Here is a 17,841-nt window from a genome sequence, read left to right as displayed (position 1 = left end):
AAAATAACAAATTGGGGCGAAAATATATTTTTTGTGAAAAAATGATTTTATATTTTTATGGTTCTGCATTATAAACTTCTGTGAAGCACTTGGTGGGTCAAAGTGCTCACCACACCTCTAGATAAGTTCCTTTGGGGTCTACTTTCCAAAATGGTGTCACTTGTGGGGGGTTTCAATGTTTAGGCACATCAGGGGCTCTCCAAATGCAACATGGCGTCCCATCTCAATTCCAGTCAATTTTGCATTGAAAAGTCAAATGGTGCTCCTTCGCTTCTGAGCTCTGTCATGCGTCCAAACAGTGGTTTACCCCCACATGTGGGGTATCGGCGTACTCAGGACAAATTGTACAACAACTTTTGGGGTCCATTATCTCCTGTTACCGTTGGTAAAATAAAACAAATTGGAGCTGAAGTAAATTTTTTGTGAAAAAAAGTTAAACGTTCATTTTTATTTAAACATTCCAAAAATTTCTGTGAAACACCTGAAGGGTTAATAAACTTCTTGAATGTGGTTTTGAGCACCTTGAGGGGTGCAGTTTTTAGAATGGTGTCACACTTGGGTATTTTCTATCATATAGACCCCTCAAAATGACTTCAAATGAGATGTGGTCCCTAAAAAAAAAAATGGTGTTGTAAAAATGAGAAATTGCTGGTCAACTTTTAACCCTTATAACTCCCTAACAAAAAAAAAAATTGGTTCCAAAATTATGCTGATGTAAAGTAGACCTGTGGGAAATGTTTCTTATTAAGTATTTTGTGTGACATATCTCTGTGATTTAATTGCATAAAAATTCAAAGTTGGAAAATTGCGAAATTTTCTAAATTTTCGCCAAATTTCCATTTATTTAACAAATAAACGCAGGTAATATCAAAGAAATTTTACCACTATCATGAAGTACAATATGTCACGAGAAAAGAATGTCAGAATCACCAGGATCCGTTGAAGCGTTCCAGAGTTATAACCTCATAAAGGGTCAGTGGTCAGAATTATAAAAATTGGCCCGGTCATTAACGTGCAAACCACCTTGGGGGTTGAAGGGGTTAAAGTATCATTATAATCATATGTATAATCATATATGATCAGTATAAATCAGGCATCAATAATTCAAAGTAAAACAATAAAAGCTGGGATGTCCAAACAAAAATGTAAAAGATACTTTATTGATACCAAAACATACACAGGAATGAGTATAAAAACAACTAAAAACAGACAAGAAGGTAGGGGAATATCTTTTAGAACAAAGCACAATCCAGTCATAATAAACAAGTTAAAAGATTGACTCCCAGAATAGCAAAAGTGCATGCAAAAATGTAACCAAAGGCCTAGATAAGTAATAGTGCAGTGTGAGTTAAGTGTAAAATATACTGAGGTGCCTGTAATGATAATATGAACCAAGTGGAACATAGAGGGAGGGTAAGATATAAATCCCTTATCAAAGTGTTAAATACAAATTAATAACAAAAAACTGACTGGCGCATCCAAGCTAGTGTGAATAGGTGCATACTAGGAGCAGACATATATATTTCACATTGAGATCTTTAGCACAATAGAGTGTAACTTTTTTTGTATATTTTATATGGAGGTGGCTGTCCTAGTATGCACCTATTCACACTAGTTTTGGATGTGCCAGTCAGTGTTTTGTTATTTCTATGTTAGCGCTCTGACCGAGAACTCCGCCATTCAATATGTTGTGGTTTTAATTACAACAGGATCCTACCTACTCTAAATGCAGACTTTGGTGAGAGAGGCATTCACCCAGGAATTCAGACTTCAGCCTGAGAGAGGTATTCACATTAGATATGTAGGGACCCATCAATTTTGAGACCACCTTGATGTTGGTTGATGGGCTTGCATGAATCGGCCAAATTATGTGCTAAGCGTCTCATTTCTTCCTTGTATTCAGCAGTATTGCTATTCATATTTCATACACTGCTCAAAAAATAAAGGAAACACTCAAATAACACATCCTAGATCTGAATGAATGAAATATTCTCAATGAATTCTTTGTTCTGTACAAAGTTGAATGTGCTCACAACAAAATCACACAAAAATAATCAATGGAAATCAAATTTATTAACCAATGGAGGCTTGGATTTGGAATCACACACAAAATTAAAGTGGAATGTAATGTCCGTAAAAGAAGTCAAAATGATGTTCAGTATTGTGTGTGGCCTCCATGTGCCTTTATGACCTCCCTACTACGCCTGGGCATGCTTCTGATAAGGCGGCGGATGGTTTCCTGAGGGATCTCCTCCCAGACCTGGACTAAAGCATCCGCCAACTCTTGGACAGTCTGTGGTGCAACGTTACATTGGTGGATGGTGGGAGAAATGATGTTCCATTTGTGTTCAATCGGATTCATGTCTGGGGAACGGGCGGGCCAGTCCATAGCTTCAATGCCTTCATCTTGCAGGAACTTCTGACACACTCCAGCCACATGAGGTCTGGCATTGACCTGCATTAGGAGGAACCCAGGGCAAACTGTACCAGAATATGGTCTCACAAGGGGCCTGAGGATCTCATCTCGGTACCTAATGGCAGTCAGGCTACCTCTGGCGAGGACATGGACGGCTGTGCGGCCCTCCAAAGAAATGCCACCCCACACCATTACTGACCCACTGCCAAACCGTTCATGCTGAAGGATGTTGCAGGCAGATCGCTCTCCACAGCGTCTCCAGACTCTGTCATGTGTGTCACGTGCTCAGTGGCCAATTTGCCAATCCTGGTGTTCTGTGGCAAATGCTAAGCGTAATGCACGGTGTTGGGCTGTGTGCACAACTCCCATCTGTGGACGTCGGGCACTCAGACCATCTAACCGTTTCTAACCGTTTATGCAGACACATGCACATTTATGGCCTGCTGGAGGTCATATTGCAGGGCTCTGGCAGTGCTCCTCCTGTTCCTCCTTGCACAAAGGCTGAGGTAGCAGTCCTGCTGCTGGGTTGTTGCCCTCCTACGGCCCCCTCCACGTCTCCTGGTGTACTGGCCTGTCTCCTGGTAGCGCCTCCAGCCTCTGGACACTACGCTGACAGACACACCAAACCTTCTTGCCACAGCTTGTATTGATGTGCCATCCTCGATGAGCTGCACTACCTGAGCCACTTGTGTGGGTTGTAGAGTCTGTCTCATGCTACCCTGAGTGTGAAAGCACAACCAACATTCAAAGTGACCAAAACCTCAGCCAGAAAGCATTGGTCCTGAGAAGTGGTCTGTGGTCCCCACCTGCACAACCACGCCTTTATTGAGTGTGTCTTGATAATTGCCAATAATCTCCATCTGTTGTCTATTCCATTTGCACAACAGCATGTGAAATTGATTGTCAGTGTTGCTTCCTAAGTGGACAGTTTGATTTCACAGAAGTTTGATTTACTTGGAGTTATATTCTGTTGTTTAACTGTTCCCTTTTTTTTTTTTTTGAGCAGTGTATATTTCACATTGACATGTTTAGCCCGAGTGCAACTTTTTTTAAATATAAATTATTCATAAGAACCACCAGGAATGCAACCCTCAATATGAAGTGGCAAGGTGATCCACACGTTACACCACAGCAATGTAGCTTCCTCAGTGTGAAAAGTCTTTGTTGACAACACCAAACTGAACTGGACATTACAAGATGATCTTTGTAAGATCTCTGAATGATGGGAAAACACTTGGCAAATGAGATTTAATGTCGATAAATGCCAAGTAATGTACCTAGATCAGAGTAGTCCTATTGCTGCATATACATTAAATGGAAGCATATTGAGGACTACAGAATAGGAGAAGGACTTGTGTATTCTGATACAAGTAAACAGAGGAGCAGTACTCAATGTCAAGCAGCAGCTGCAAAAGGAAATAAGACTTTAGGGTGCATAAAAAGAGAGATGTGATCCCTGTATTGTTACCTCTCTATTAATCACTGGTATGGCCACATCATGGGATCCAATGTTGGAATCCACATTTTTAGGCTGGAGTCACACTAGCGTATTGCATCCGATGCGAGCAGGAGCCGAGTGTCATGCGTCTCTGCTCCGAGCCTCTCGCACAGAAAGGAACGGAGCACAGCTGCGGAGGAGGCGGAGAAATGAATTTTTCTATCTCCTCCATTGCTGGGGTCAGCGTATAACGCACATCACTCGGATGATATCCGAGTCATGTGCGTTGTCTCACTCGCACCCCCATGGGCTTATATGGGTGCGAGCGAGCCGAGACTCGGCTGAGTGACGGTAACAATCGCAGCATGCTGCGATTTCACTTGCACGTTTAAAACAGCCGAGGAAAAAAACGGTGATGAGAGGTGCCCCATAGAGGAATACTGGTCCGAGTACTATGCGATTTTTTTATCACATAGCACTCGTCCGTATTATATGGTAGTGTGATTCCGGCCTTAAAAGGATATTCAGAAGCTAGAGTGACACTGAGTCACTTCTCACGGACTAGCTGTGAGTCGGGATACACAATGAGGTAGAGGTCAATAGCCAGGAGGGTACATCATAAATAAACGGTAGAGACAAAGGTGAAGTCGGGTAAGGGTCTGATGTGAAAATACTGGGAGGATAGTGTTTCAGATCAGGAGAGTTAGCCAAACAGATGATCAAAACGAGGTCAAGATACGGCAACAATAGATCACCAAGCCAACCCCTAGGCATAGAGAAAACAAACCACACAGATATGAAGCTACGACTGGCAGCTAACTGGGACTGCCAACCCAGTCAAGTAGCTGAGTAATCAAGGAAACAGAGAGCACCTGACGAGAGTTCAGCACCACCCAGTCTCAGATTGGATGGCCAAGCTGTCAAACAAAACAGAGACAGCTCAGCATGCTCTTGCATAACACTGGATGACTGAGCTGTCAATCAGTGTCCTAAGACGCACTGAGGGGTGGAATCATTACATAGAACTAGTCCAATGGTGGGGAACTAGAGAATTACAAAGAATGGAAGGCCTACCTAATGATGAGAAGTTGAAAAAAAGTTGTGTATGTTTAGGTTAGAAAAAAGACGTATCACAAGAGATCTTATTTACCGTATTTTGAGGTTTATAAGACGCACCGGATCATAAGACGCACCCCAAATTTTGAGGAGAAAAATAGGGAAATTTTTTTTGTTTGAATAAAATGGTGGTGCTTCTTACATTCCATGCGTCTCATAGCTTACCGGGGGTGGTGACTGCGGTAAAGCGGGTCCCAGGGTCTCTGCTGGCAGAGGTCGGAGTGGGGCGATGCTGCGGACCCCAGACTGGGAGAAAGGGGTGTTCGAATATGTGACTCTGCTGGTGTTCAGTGATGCGGTGGGCTCCCTCAGCTGACATTTTGTGAAAGCCCGGAGCCCCCGTACCTCTATAGTTTACTTTGCGGTGGACTCCTGGAAAATGGCTGCTGGGGCAGCATATGTGCAGATGAATATCTTGGCGCTGAAATCTCATCTCCCGAGATCTTGGTGCCGAGATCTTCATCTGTGCATGTGCTGTCCTGGCAGCCATTTTCCCAGAGTCCACTGCAATGTAAACCATGGAAGTGTGGGGGTCCCAGGCTTTCACAAAACGATGGTGGGGCCCCCCACACAAACGAGCACACACAGTGTCGCACCTCCAAACACCCCCTCATCCCAGGATGCGGCAGCGCCCTACTGTTGCCTGCTCCAGCAGCGATCCTGGGACCCCTGCTCCACCGCGGCCAGTAAGGTATATTCAAATTATAAGGTGCACCCCCATTTTCCCCAAGAAATTTGAATGCTCCATCACAAGAGGTAGCAATGGCAAATACTAGAACAGCTTTAAAAAAGGGCTGATTTCCTCAGTACATGCAGGTTATAGATAATGCAGTGGCAAAAAATGTATATTTGGTGAAGAAAGGTTAAACTTGATGAAGCAACGTCTTTTTTTAACCTATGCAACTATGAATTGCCTCATGCGAAAGTTCTATCAGCAATGTCAGGGGTTTCTGAGAGTCCGGTGGATCCTCGTAGAAGTGGGGGTACTGTCATACTTTGGCTTGGAGACTCAATCAAGTGACATATTGCTGCGTGATCAGTTCTTCTGTCTGCTCAGCTATTGCCTTTTCTTCCCTGTCCAAACGATGATATAAACATATTGTCTTTGTTTTCCTTTCTTGTTTTGCTCCTCTCCAACTGTTTCTCATTTTCCCATTTTGATTTGTTCTATCACATTTTGGGTGGGATTTTATATGTTCACCTTTCCCTTCACTGCACTTCCTTGCTGGCTATACATCTTGGTGAATGTGTATTCAGGAATTCCAGCCCTTCAGCAAAGTGGTTTACCTTGTTTGGAAAAATCCAGTTGTATTCTTGCACTGAGTCTGTTTGATTTCCCTCCCAGCACCTTTTCCTTCTATCACTGTAAGGCTTCTGGGAGCGTATACTTGTTCCTTTTATTTTTGGTTCTCCTTAGCTTGCCTTCTTTTGCCCTATAAGAAAGTGTTTTAATTTCTCAACCAGGGTTTTCAGATCTTACTTCACATTTTCGTTTATCTTTGTTGACAGTGTGTTGTGGCCTTCCCTCAGGTTACTCAGGGGGTATGAGAATATCCTCAACGACCTATTAGGGAGTTAGGTCAGAGGTGGTGTTTTTAGTTGTACAGCTAGGGACTTTCTAGCCTTTACAGAGACCAGTTGGGCGGTGTTCTCCCCTGTGTGGATTCTCCGGTGGCTATCAAGATTCGCTTTCTGGTTAAAACATTTCACGCATTCGGAACATGAAAAAGGCATCTCCACTGTGTGAATTCTCTGATGTTTATGAACAGTTGATTTCCATGTAAAACATTTCCCACATTCTGAACATGAAAAGGATTCTCCCATGTGTGACTGCTCTGGAGTCTAACAAGATGTGATTTTGAGTGAAAAAAGCTCCCACTCTCTAAACAAATTTCTGTTCAATATGAGTTTTCTGATGTGCAATAAGATTTGATTTTTGTATAAAACATTTCCCACATTCTGAACATGAAAGAGTCTTCTCCCCTGTGTGGGTTCTTTGATGTTTGATAAGACTTGATTTCTCTGTAAAACATTTCCCACATTCTGAACATGAAAATGGCTTCTCCCCTGTGTGAGTTCTCAGATGTTTGATTAGACTTCTTTTCTCTGTAAAACATTTCACACATTCTGAACATGAAAAAGGCTTCTCCCCTCTGTGGGTTCTCTGATGTTTGACTAGATTTGATTTCTCTGTAAAACATTTTCCACATTCTGAACATGAAAAAGGCTTCTCCCCTCTGTGTGTTCTCTGATGGCTATCAAGATGAGCTTTCCGGTTAAAAGATTTTCCACATTCTGAGCATGAAAAAAGCTTCTCCCCTGTGTGAGTGCTTTGATGCCTAATAAGAATCCATTTCTGGTTAAAATATTTCCCACATTCTGAACATGAAAAATGCTTCTCCCCTGTGTGGGTTCCCTGATGTTTGATAAGACTTGATTTCTCTGTAAAACATTTCCCACATTCTGAACATGAAAAAGGCTTCTCACCTCTGTGGGTTCTCTGATGTTTGATTAGATTTGATCTCTCTGTAAAACATTTCCCACATTCTGAACATGAAAAAGGCTTCTCCCCTCTGTGGGTTCTCTGATGGCTATCAAGATTTGTTTTCCATTTAAAACATTTCCCACATTCTGAACATGAAAAAGGCTTCTCCCCTGTGTGGGTTCTTTGGTGTACAACAACATCTGATTTCTGATTAAAACTTTTCCCACATTCTGAACATGAAAAAGGTTTCTCCCCTGTGTGAGTTCTTTGATGGCCATCAAGATGCGCTTTCCTGTTAAAACATTTCCCACATTCTGAACATGAAAAAGGCTTCTCCCCTCTGTGGATGCTCCGGTGGCTATCAAGATTTGTTTTCCATTTAAAACATTTCCCACATTCTGAACATGAAAAAAGCTTCTCACCTGTGTGGGTTCTCTGGTGACTGAGAAGGGATAATTTTTTCACAAAACATTTTCCACATTCTGAACATGAAAATGGCTTCTCACCTGTGTGAGTTCTTTGATGTATAACAACTTCTGATTTCTGGTTAAAACACTTCCCACATTCTGAACACGAAAAATGTTGCTCCCCTGTGTGAGTTCTTTGATGTCTGATTAAACTTGATATCACTGTAAAACACTTCCCACATTCTGAACATGAAAAAGGCTTCTCCCCTGTGTGAGTTCTTTGATGTATAACAACTTCTGATTTCTGGTTAAAACGCTTCCCACATTCTGAACACGAAAAATGCTGCTCCCCTGTGTGAGTTCTTTGATGTCTGATTAAACTTGATTTCTCTGTAAAACACTTTCCACATTCTGAACATGAAAAAGGCGTTTCCCCTGTGTGAGTTCTCTGATGGCTATCAAGATTTGTTTTCCATTTAAAACATTTCCCACACTCTGAACATGAAAAAAGCTTCTCACCTTTGTGGGTTCTTTGATGTGTAACAAGATTTGATTTCTGGTTAAAACATCTCTCACACCTGGAACAAAAAAATGTATTCCCTGATGTGTGAATTTTTTTATCTTTAAAAAAAGACTTTTCAAGTGGAAAACTATTTCCACATTCTGAACGTGAAAATGGCTTCTTTGCGTTAGGAGCAATTGTTTTTTTAATGATTATTTTGAGACTTTGATTTTCCTTAATAGTCAGTAATGAATCAGAAGACAGGACCTGTTTCAATGGATCAGATGACAGATCTTTGCAGTGAAGAGATGATGGTATATATGAAGTAATGTCATTCACTTCAATTGTATCCTGTGGGATCTTTAGATTATCTGATTTAAAAATTGAAGATGTCAGCTGTCCGTCTGATCTCCTGGTACAGTCATCTGCTAATAATAAAAGCAATTATTATTTTTGAATAAAATATCCTTGAAATTTACATTTTTGAACACTTCTACTCAAACTGTCCAGAAAAAAGGCAATTTATGTAAAAATATTGAATTATTCACCAAGTCAATGACAGTTCAGTCTAACAGAAAACCTCATAGGATGAACCAGTAGAGCGTGGTATTCAACTGTTTGTTCATTCTGCCTCACAAATATGGATTAAAGGGCCACCAATGTTATGTTGGCCAAAATAATACCAATAAAAACATCTACTCATCTCACAAAAAACAAGCCCCCACTCAGGTCCCTCATCCGTCAACAGAAAAACAGACGTTTCCATAAACCAGTCCAGCAATATCCGCTCTCCCAAAGTCAAATCTCCCCCTCTTCTGAGACTTGCAGTGCGCCCAAACCACATTTAGCATCCATGAATTTGGTATTGATATAGTGAGAAGAACCCACTTAATTTACGGTGTGTGAATCTGGGCACTATGTTTTGAGTAATATAATCATATATTTACAATTTTTCACTTTCCAGCATCCACTGCATACTAAATTCTGGAAAGTGTCCGTGGAGTCAAAACATTCATTGCATTTATACATTAATTCACCGAGGGTTATACTTTCTAAGATGGAGTCACTTTATGGGGATTTCTACTGCTCTGGTTTTCTGCTATTTTGATATATTAGGGCTTCAACAAATGGGATGTCATATTCCCTTTGGGATCACTATAAATAAAGCTGCACTGTAAGGTAAACTATGGTTTTCTTATACTGATGATGAAGTCTGTAGCACTTCGAAACACGTTGACTGAATAAAGGAAAAACTGCAAATACTTTCTGTCTGTACTTGTATCTATTATATGTGATACCAGCAGATTATTCACAAATTCTCCTTATCTGTGATTTCTCAGTCTGATGACACATTGGACGTGCAGCAGCTGGATTTATAAGCCATGGAAATGTGTATACACAACTAAATCAGGATAGCATAACCTTATTTAACATCTTTTTGTCCCTTGCATAAAACTCTATTGCACTTTTTTCTCCTCCTTTTATCTACATTCCGTCTGGGAACTGCTCCTGTGACGTCTGCTTCTGTCACGAGGCATTGCCTTATTCATTCTGCAGGCAGCGCTGGTAATGTAGGAGACGTCAGAACCTGTAGTTCTGTGCAGCGCAGGCGCTGTCCAGCCACTAACATTAGGGTTGCTGTGACCAAACTATTCCAGCAAGATCTGCATTGAAATAGTTAAATCGCGCTCCTTCCCTTCTTAACCCTGCCATGTGCCCAGACACTAGTGTACAACTGTATATGGGGTATTGATGGATTAAAGAGAAGTTGGAAAATAATTTGTAAGGTCCATCAGTTTCTTATTATCTTTTGTGAAGAATTCGAAAGTTATCACCACATAAAGTGACACGTCAGATGTGAAAAAAATGGGGCCGCATTAGGAACACAAGACGGTCTGTGGGAAGTGGTTAAATCAGAGTATTTTGGGAATTAACTACAGTAGTCAAAAACTGTGACTATAGGCAATAACACATCTACTGAAATGATCAAACTCAACAATCTTTTTCAGTAAAAAAATGAATAACTATTGGTGAAACCTCTCTGGGGTAATTAGAGTATGGGGCTCGGTGGCTCTTCGCAGTCTAAACTATCGTAATGGACAATATTTTCTGTCAGATGAGTTTCTTGAAGAGATATAAAAAGTTCTTTTGAATGTCTGAGAATATTTAAAGGGAACCTGTCACCCCTTTTTGTCAAGATGAGATAAAAATAGCGCTAAATAGGGGCAGAGCTGTGCTTTAAATTAGTGTATTTTTGGAGCCTTTATTCCCCACCTATGCTGCCGAAATACCTTTGTAAAGTCGCCGTTTTGGGCTGTCACTCACGCTGGTCTGGTCATATGGGCGTGGTGACAGCGCTGTTTATCCCCCAGATCTCCATTGATGGCGTAGTGGTGTGCGCATGCCCAACAGGCGAATCCAGTGCGCAGGTGAAGGGAAAGAGCGCGATCTGTGCTATTCCGCGGTTTATCGGTGGGCGCAGCCATCTTTGTGAGGCCGCGCGTGCGCAGATCGTACTTCTCGGCTTCCCGGGGCTTCAGGAAAATGGCCGCGGGATGCCGCGCATGTGCGCAGATGGAGATCGCGGCGGCCATTTTCCTGAAGCCGAGGTGCGAACTCGGCATCAGGAAAATGGCCGCCGCGATCTCCATCTGCGCACGCGCGGCATCCCACGGCCATTTTCCTGAAGCCCCGGGCAGCAGAGGACTCCATATGTGCACGCGCGGCCTCAGGAAGATGGCCGCCCCCACAGATCACCAGGGAAAGAGCGCCGATCGCGCATTTTTTCTTCTCCTGCCCAGAGGATTCAGAAGATGTGCATGCACAAACCACTACGCCACCAACGGAAATATATGCAAGATCTGGGGGAAGAAACAGCGATGTCGCCACGCCCATCTGACCTGACCAGCCTGATTGACAGGCGAAAACGGCGACTTTGGTAAGTTATTTCGGCAGCATAGGTGGGGAATCAGGGTACACAATATACACTATAGTAACGCACAGCTCAGGCCCTATTTAATAGTATTTTTATCTCGTACTAAAAAAACGGGGTGACAGGTTCCCTTTAAGAGCTGATGTGTCTTCAATTTAGATCTCGAGCATTTGGAAGAGGCAATGGAGACTTTTTAAAAAAGCTACCAGGAAGTTACAGACTCACATAAGCGAGTCAGGACTGTCCCACTCCAATACTAAATCGGAGTTGCAATCTATTATCACTCCTGACCAGAAGAGTAGAGAAAGTATTAGTGCCCCCCATTTCAGGAGAGATTGTGTAGTAATCTGAATACTTAGTATCAAAAACATTATGTAATTTATGACAGAGTGAATCCATGAAACCAGGGCTCGAGCCATGCCAACACATCTCCTGCAGACATGAAGAAATGTATATTACAGCCATCAGCCACGTATAACTTAGAGATATATCATGGCACAGGTGTGATGTTTTAAGTAGTTTATCGCAATCATTCTTGAAGGAAATGAATTTAAAAAGAAATTGAAAAGTCAAGATAAAGAGAAACTCTGTTGTTACTGTACAGAAATTCACACTGTACATTTAATGTTGTCGATCATTAAAACAAAGTTTGGTTAGAAAGACTGGACCTGGTCTTGTAGGGACCATATGAGCACATTCAGCAGCACAGAAGGGGGAGAAAGGAGATTCATTCAATAAGATCTCATGGTTCTAGGAAGTCTGTCACACATGTGGATTATGGACCCACTGTGCCACGAGCCGAGCTTACCCAAGAGTGGCGTTGCTCAGTGGTTGCCTGGTTTTCGCTAGAGCTCCTGATGGTGGAGTTAAACTCGCACTGCAAGTTGCGGCCAGGTACCACTCCTGGGCAGTCCCCAATACTGCAGTATCTGACCCCAAAAGGTCAGGATCGCAGTCACGGACTCAGTCAGTGGCAGGACAGGATTCAGATACAGGTAGAGCAGGTATCAAGGCTGGTACGGATTCTGGATCATCAGACAGGACGGACTCTGATCCTGGTTCAGACAGTGCAGATTCTGGAACATAAGCCAGGACGGACACTAGTGCTAGTTCAGACAACACAGGTTTCAGGAACAGGTTCCGGTTCAGACAACACTGGTTTTAGGAAGGTGTTCTGGTTCGAACAACATTGGTTTCAGGAACAGTTCATAGCTATGGAAAACCCAAGAGAAGTGGATGAAATAGACCAGAGAGCACATAGAAAAGCAATCTTCTCACTAAGCAACATTCCTATCCGGAGTTACACTTGCTCAGTAACTACTTGAAAAGCTTTGGAAATTTCCCACCGAAATAGAGTTGAGGTAGGATGTGTCAATGAACTGGAAGCCTCCAAATGATATAGATACAGAGTTAACGGTGGAGAGGTATTACTCTCACATAGGGTAGCCTCTCCTACAGGTTCTAGTCTTTGGAGTTTTTCAGACTTCCCAGGACAAAAACTAATGAAATGTTCAGCGCTATCGCAGAAGTATCACAATCCACTGGCACGATGGTGTACCGGCTGCATCTCTGCCAACCTAACACTACCAATCTACATAGGTTCATAGAAGATAGCTGTTTTAAAAGGCTGGGGAACTATCAGACTCTGAAAGGACAGAGCCAGACGTAATGGTTTCCTCTCACGCATCACATCTCTGGTCCATTACTGGAGCCTGAGGTCGATCCGGATTGCCATGGAAATCAGGTCATCTAGAGCAGGGGTCCCCAACTCCAGTCCTCAAGGCCCACCAACAGGTCGTGTTTTGAGGATCTCCTTAGTCTTGCCCAGGTGATAATTGCATCACCTGTGCAATACAAAGGAAATCCTGAAAACATGATCTGTTGGTGGGCCTTGAGGACTGGAGTTGGGGAGCACTGATCTAGAGTAGCAGGAATGTCTCAACCAGCCAATTTGTCTTTAATCCTTCTGGACAAACTCTCCCAGAAGGCGGCTACCAAAGCTTCATCGTTCCAAGTAAGCTAGTAAGACTGGAGCGGAACGAGACAGCATAGTGGCATATAGACAGAACTCCCTGACTCAGTCTGAGAATGGAAGTTGCAGAAGATACACAACCCGACTCATTGAAGACCTTATGCATGGCCACCAGGAAGGCCTGCAGATCTGATGTTACAGGGTCCCATCTCTTTCACAAGAGGTAGAGCCACACTAAGGCCTCCCCTGCTAGGTGGAACATTAGGAATCCCACGTTAGCACGATCAGAGGGAAACTGATGGGAAATAGTTCATAGTGCAGCGTTCACTGGTTCTGGAATCCACGGCACTGCTTAGTATCCCTGTCATAACATGGTGGAGCAGACAGACGAGAATTAGCTCCAGGTGCATAAGTCACGGCCATAGATGCTGCACTTTGAGATGGAGTGGATGAAGAAGCCAACGTCAGGGTTTCCAAACGGGTATTCATTGTTTGCAGAGAGGACAGAATCTTTTCCTGCTGATCTTGCTGGCGAACATCTCTTTGTTTAACTCAGAGTAAGAAGAGGCATTGGATTAGAAGGGTCCATGTCCTGAAGAAACTGTTACACACATGTATTGTGGACCCACTGTGTAATGAGCCGGGCTTACCCAGGAGGAGCATGGCTAAGCGGATACCTTATTTCCGCTAAAGCTCCTAATGGTGGAGTTAGGCTTGCGCTGCAGGTAGCCACAAGGAATCAATCTTGGGCAGTCCATGATACTTCAGTAGTTGACCCCAAGTGTCAGGATCTCAGTAATGGACATGGATGCGCAGTTTCTGGCAGGACAGGATTCGGATACTGGTAAACTAGAAATCAGAGCTGGTACAAACTGTACTGATTCTGGATCACCAGACAGGACAAACACGAATCCTTGTTCAGACAGTTCTGATTCTGGAAAACTAGCCAGGACAGACAGTGCTGCAAATTCAGCAATAGAGGTTTCAGGAACAGGTTCAGACCATATGGGACTCAAGGAGATGGACCTGGCAACATACTAGTTGCACAAACACTAAGTAGGTAAACTACAGGAGGTCCTCAGGAACCTCCCTACTGGGGAGAGTGTATTAAATACCGGATGCCTTCCAGCTATCTGCAAAATGCGCATGCTGCCCATTAAAATATTGGGAAGCGCACACTACCCATGCCACAGGCCCAGAAAAGCAGGAGGCATCAGGGAACAGAGACACCACAGAGTGGCCATGGTGGTGAGTATGGTGGCATGTCTGCCAGGAAATTGGAAAAGGACCACACAGAAACTCTGGCATTGCTGCAACAAAGGCAACATCTTTACCCTCCGCTTTCTCTAAGCGACCAATCATAATATTTTTCTTCAAGTAATTTTCTAACTTGTCTGCACATTCTATACACGCTGTCATTTGGCTTTGTAGTTTACAGATGTGGGCAGGTACCGGTCAGTGTTTCCTAATCCCAGGGGGCAGGTGTATCCTTCAGGTTGTAAGTTCTATAGACAAGGGCTTTCAATGCCCAGTCATTTGTACAGTTTTGGGTGGAGGAGATAGTTGTGGTCTAGACGTAAAATGGTGATCACACTAATGATACGGTCGGACTACACCACCGATAAAGCAGCCACAGCCGGTGACTGAAAAGAAACTGTGACTTCTCCACATTTAGTGATTACTACTCACCTGGGTAGTCATATGTAGGAATCTCCTCTTTACACCGCTCATCACCCCTCACATATGTCTCTGTAGTATTAATATGGGTCAGATCTTCACTCTGAAAGAAATGTTGTAAAAGTCACAGACAGATGGAGAAGTCGCATCTATGATCAGCTCTAATCCTGCCATCTCCACTGTTCTCATTACACAAGTATAAAACATATAATACTGGTGGATAAGACAAGACTGAGCACAAGACGTTTAAAGCCGCCTACATATCATCTCATGACACTTTCTCTCTATCTACCTGATCATCCTGAGGAACATTGAGATCTTCTTGTTTACAGTCCTGTGGAAGAAGAGGATGGGGACATCTCTCTGGTGTTGTCCTCTTACTGGATAAAACTGGAGGAAAAACATACAAGGAGCAAATTCATTTTTTACACACACGTAATTACAGGTCATGTGTATTTAGTATTTAGTTCTGTCTATTACCTGGTGATGTGAAGGGCTGGGGAACCTCCATCATGATGTCCTTGTACAGATCTTTCTGTCCTTCTAAATACTCCCACTCTTCCATGGAGAAATAGATGGCGACATCCTGACACCTTATAGGAACCTAACACATAAAATGATACCATCATCCCCCCGATCCCTTCATAGTGTTACTATATAATGTCCCAGCATTCCCAGCAGTGTCACCTCTCCAGTCAGCAGCTCAATCATCTTGTAGGCGAGTTCTAGGATCTTCTGGTCATTGATGTCCTCATGTATCAGGGGGTGAGTTGAAGGCCCAGTGATTGGGCTCAGGGGTCTTTCCCATCCTTCAGACACAGGGTCCTGACAGAGCTCACTAGAGGTCTTCTGCACTACTGTGTAATCCTGATAATGAAGAGACACATTAATAAATCTCACTACAGACATTTCCAGAGTCCTCACCTCTCCATTTCTGTCCAACTACTATTCCCAAAGATAAGAATGATGTAATGTGACGTCATCAGAATCTCTCACCTCTCCAGTAAGCCGGAAGAGGATCTCTAGAGTGAGGTATAATATCCTCTCTGCCATCTTGTCTCTGTCCATATCCATCCTTGATGGGTAAATCAGGAAAATTCTCTTATATAGAAGATCTTCAACGAGAGGATCCGATATTGTACAGACCTGAATGAGAAGAAGATGAGCCCATATAACATCATAAATATCTTGTGTAATAATACAATTACTGGAGTTACTAAAAGGGAACATATGAGTAGATTTATTATTTTACAGTATTGTCTTATCTTCTTTACATTTACTAATAAAACCTATATATTTTAGGCCACAAACAACAAGCAGTTTCTTCCTCGGAGTCGGCAGCTGAATACGTTTCTCATAGACTCATCTTCCATAACGCTAATTATCATCTCATTTACCGACACTGGAATCAGCATTAGCAATACTGCAGGAGATATTCATTGCACGTGACAGGAGAAATACAGGGATTTTTGTGTTACTCACCGTAAAATCCTTTTCTCCGAGTCGTTCATTGGGGGACACAGGACTGTGGGTGTATGCTACTGCCGCCAGGAGGCTGACACTAAGTAGACATAAAAAAAAGTTAGCTCCTCCTCCATAGTATACACCTTGCCACTGGCCCTGACAGCTTCAGTTTGGTGCACAAGCAGTAGGAGATAGAGAAAACAAATCAGCATTAGAGCAAAGACAACATGTCTAGAATAACACTACAATCTGAACATACCCATAGACAAAAAACAAGATGAAATAGGGAGGGAGCTGTGTCCCCCAATGAACGACTCGGAGAAAAGGATTTTACGGTGAGTAACACAAAAATCCCTGTTTCTCCATCGTCTCATTGGGGGACACAGGACTGTGGGATTTCCCAAAGCAGTCCCAGGGTGGGAAGAAAAAACTCACTGGAATAAACTCCTAGGCACTTACTGCCTATAGGTGCGATACCGCAGCCTGCAGAATTCTCCTTCCCAAACTTGCATCAGCAGAGGCCTGAGTGTGGATATTGTAATGTTTAGAGAAGGTGTGCAGACTGGACCAAGTTGCCGCCTTGCAAACCTGCTCTGCTGAAGCTTGGTGCCGAAGTGCCCAGGAAGCCCCTACCGCCCGAGTAGAGTGTGCCCTGATCCCAGCCGGGATGGCTGCACCCTTGATGCGGTAGGCCTCCTGAATAGTGGCTCGAATCCATCTGGCTAAGGTCGACCTAGAAGCTGCGAGTCCCTTTCTATGACCCACAGGAAGGACGAACAGGACATCCATCTTTCAAAAAGAAGCGGTCCGAGAAACGTATCTTCTCAAAGCTCTCACCAAATCCAGAGTATGGAGAGCTTTTTCCACCCGGTGTGTTGGCGCAGGGCAAAAAGAAGGCAAGACAATGTCCTCATTGATGTGGAATGAGGAAACTACTTTTGGCAAAAAGGAAGGTGCTGGTCTCAGTACCACCTTATCCTGATGGAATTGTAGAAACGGCACCTGACAGGACAAGGGCGCCAATTCCGATACCCGCCTAATGGAAGTTATAGCTACCAGAAACAAAACCTTCCAAGAAAGGTAGGTTAAAGAGAAGTCTTGGAGGGGCTCAAATGGAGCTTCCTGAAGAGCACTCAAGACCAAGTTAAGGTCCCAAGCTTCTAGCGGAGCTCTGTAAGGAGGGACTATGTGAGAGACTCCCTGCAAAAAAGTTTTTACTTGTAGATTGGTAGCGATCCTGCGCTGGAAAAGAACCGATAAGGCTGATATTTGCCTCCTAAGGGTACTTGGTGCGAGACCTTAGTCTAGATCAGATTGGAGAAAAGCTAGAACATTAGGAATGGAGAACTGAAGAGGAGGAAGACCCTTCTTTCTACACCATGAGAGAAAGACTTTCCAGGTGTGGTGGTAAATGCGCGCTGAAACTGTCTTT

The 17,841-nt window shown here is 43.2% G+C and overlaps 2 protein-coding genes across 2 annotated transcripts; both read right to left on the bottom strand.

The window, feature by feature from the left end:
* Positions 1-1,132: 1,132 nt before the first annotated feature.
* Positions 1,133-16,087, bottom strand: LOC138651786 (zinc finger protein 605-like). Its single transcript, XM_069742290.1, has 6 exons — positions 15,942-16,087; positions 15,633-15,812; positions 15,426-15,549; positions 15,238-15,335; positions 14,958-15,048; positions 1,133-8,789 (listed from the first exon to the last, which is right to left on the bottom strand). Exons 1-6 carry the CDS (start codon positions 16,017-16,019, stop codon positions 6,853-6,855), a joined length of 2,508 nt encoding a protein of 835 aa, XP_069598391.1. The 5' UTR covers positions 16,020-16,087; the 3' UTR covers positions 1,133-6,852.
* On the bottom strand, positions 6,546-6,794 carry LOC138651802 (oocyte zinc finger protein XlCOF2-like). Its single transcript, XM_069742309.1, has one exon. It carries the CDS (start codon positions 6,792-6,794, stop codon positions 6,546-6,548), a length of 249 nt encoding a protein of 82 aa, XP_069598410.1.
* Positions 16,088-17,841: the final 1,754 nt, after the last annotated feature.

The sequence above is a fragment of the Ranitomeya imitator genome, chromosome 10 (assembly GCF_032444005.1).
Source record: "Ranitomeya imitator isolate aRanImi1 chromosome 10, aRanImi1.pri, whole genome shotgun sequence".
Taxonomy (NCBI): domain Eukaryota; kingdom Metazoa; phylum Chordata; class Amphibia; order Anura; family Dendrobatidae; genus Ranitomeya; species Ranitomeya imitator.
Note: the sequence above shows the minus strand (reverse complement) of the source record. Positions and strands in the feature narration are given on the sequence as shown.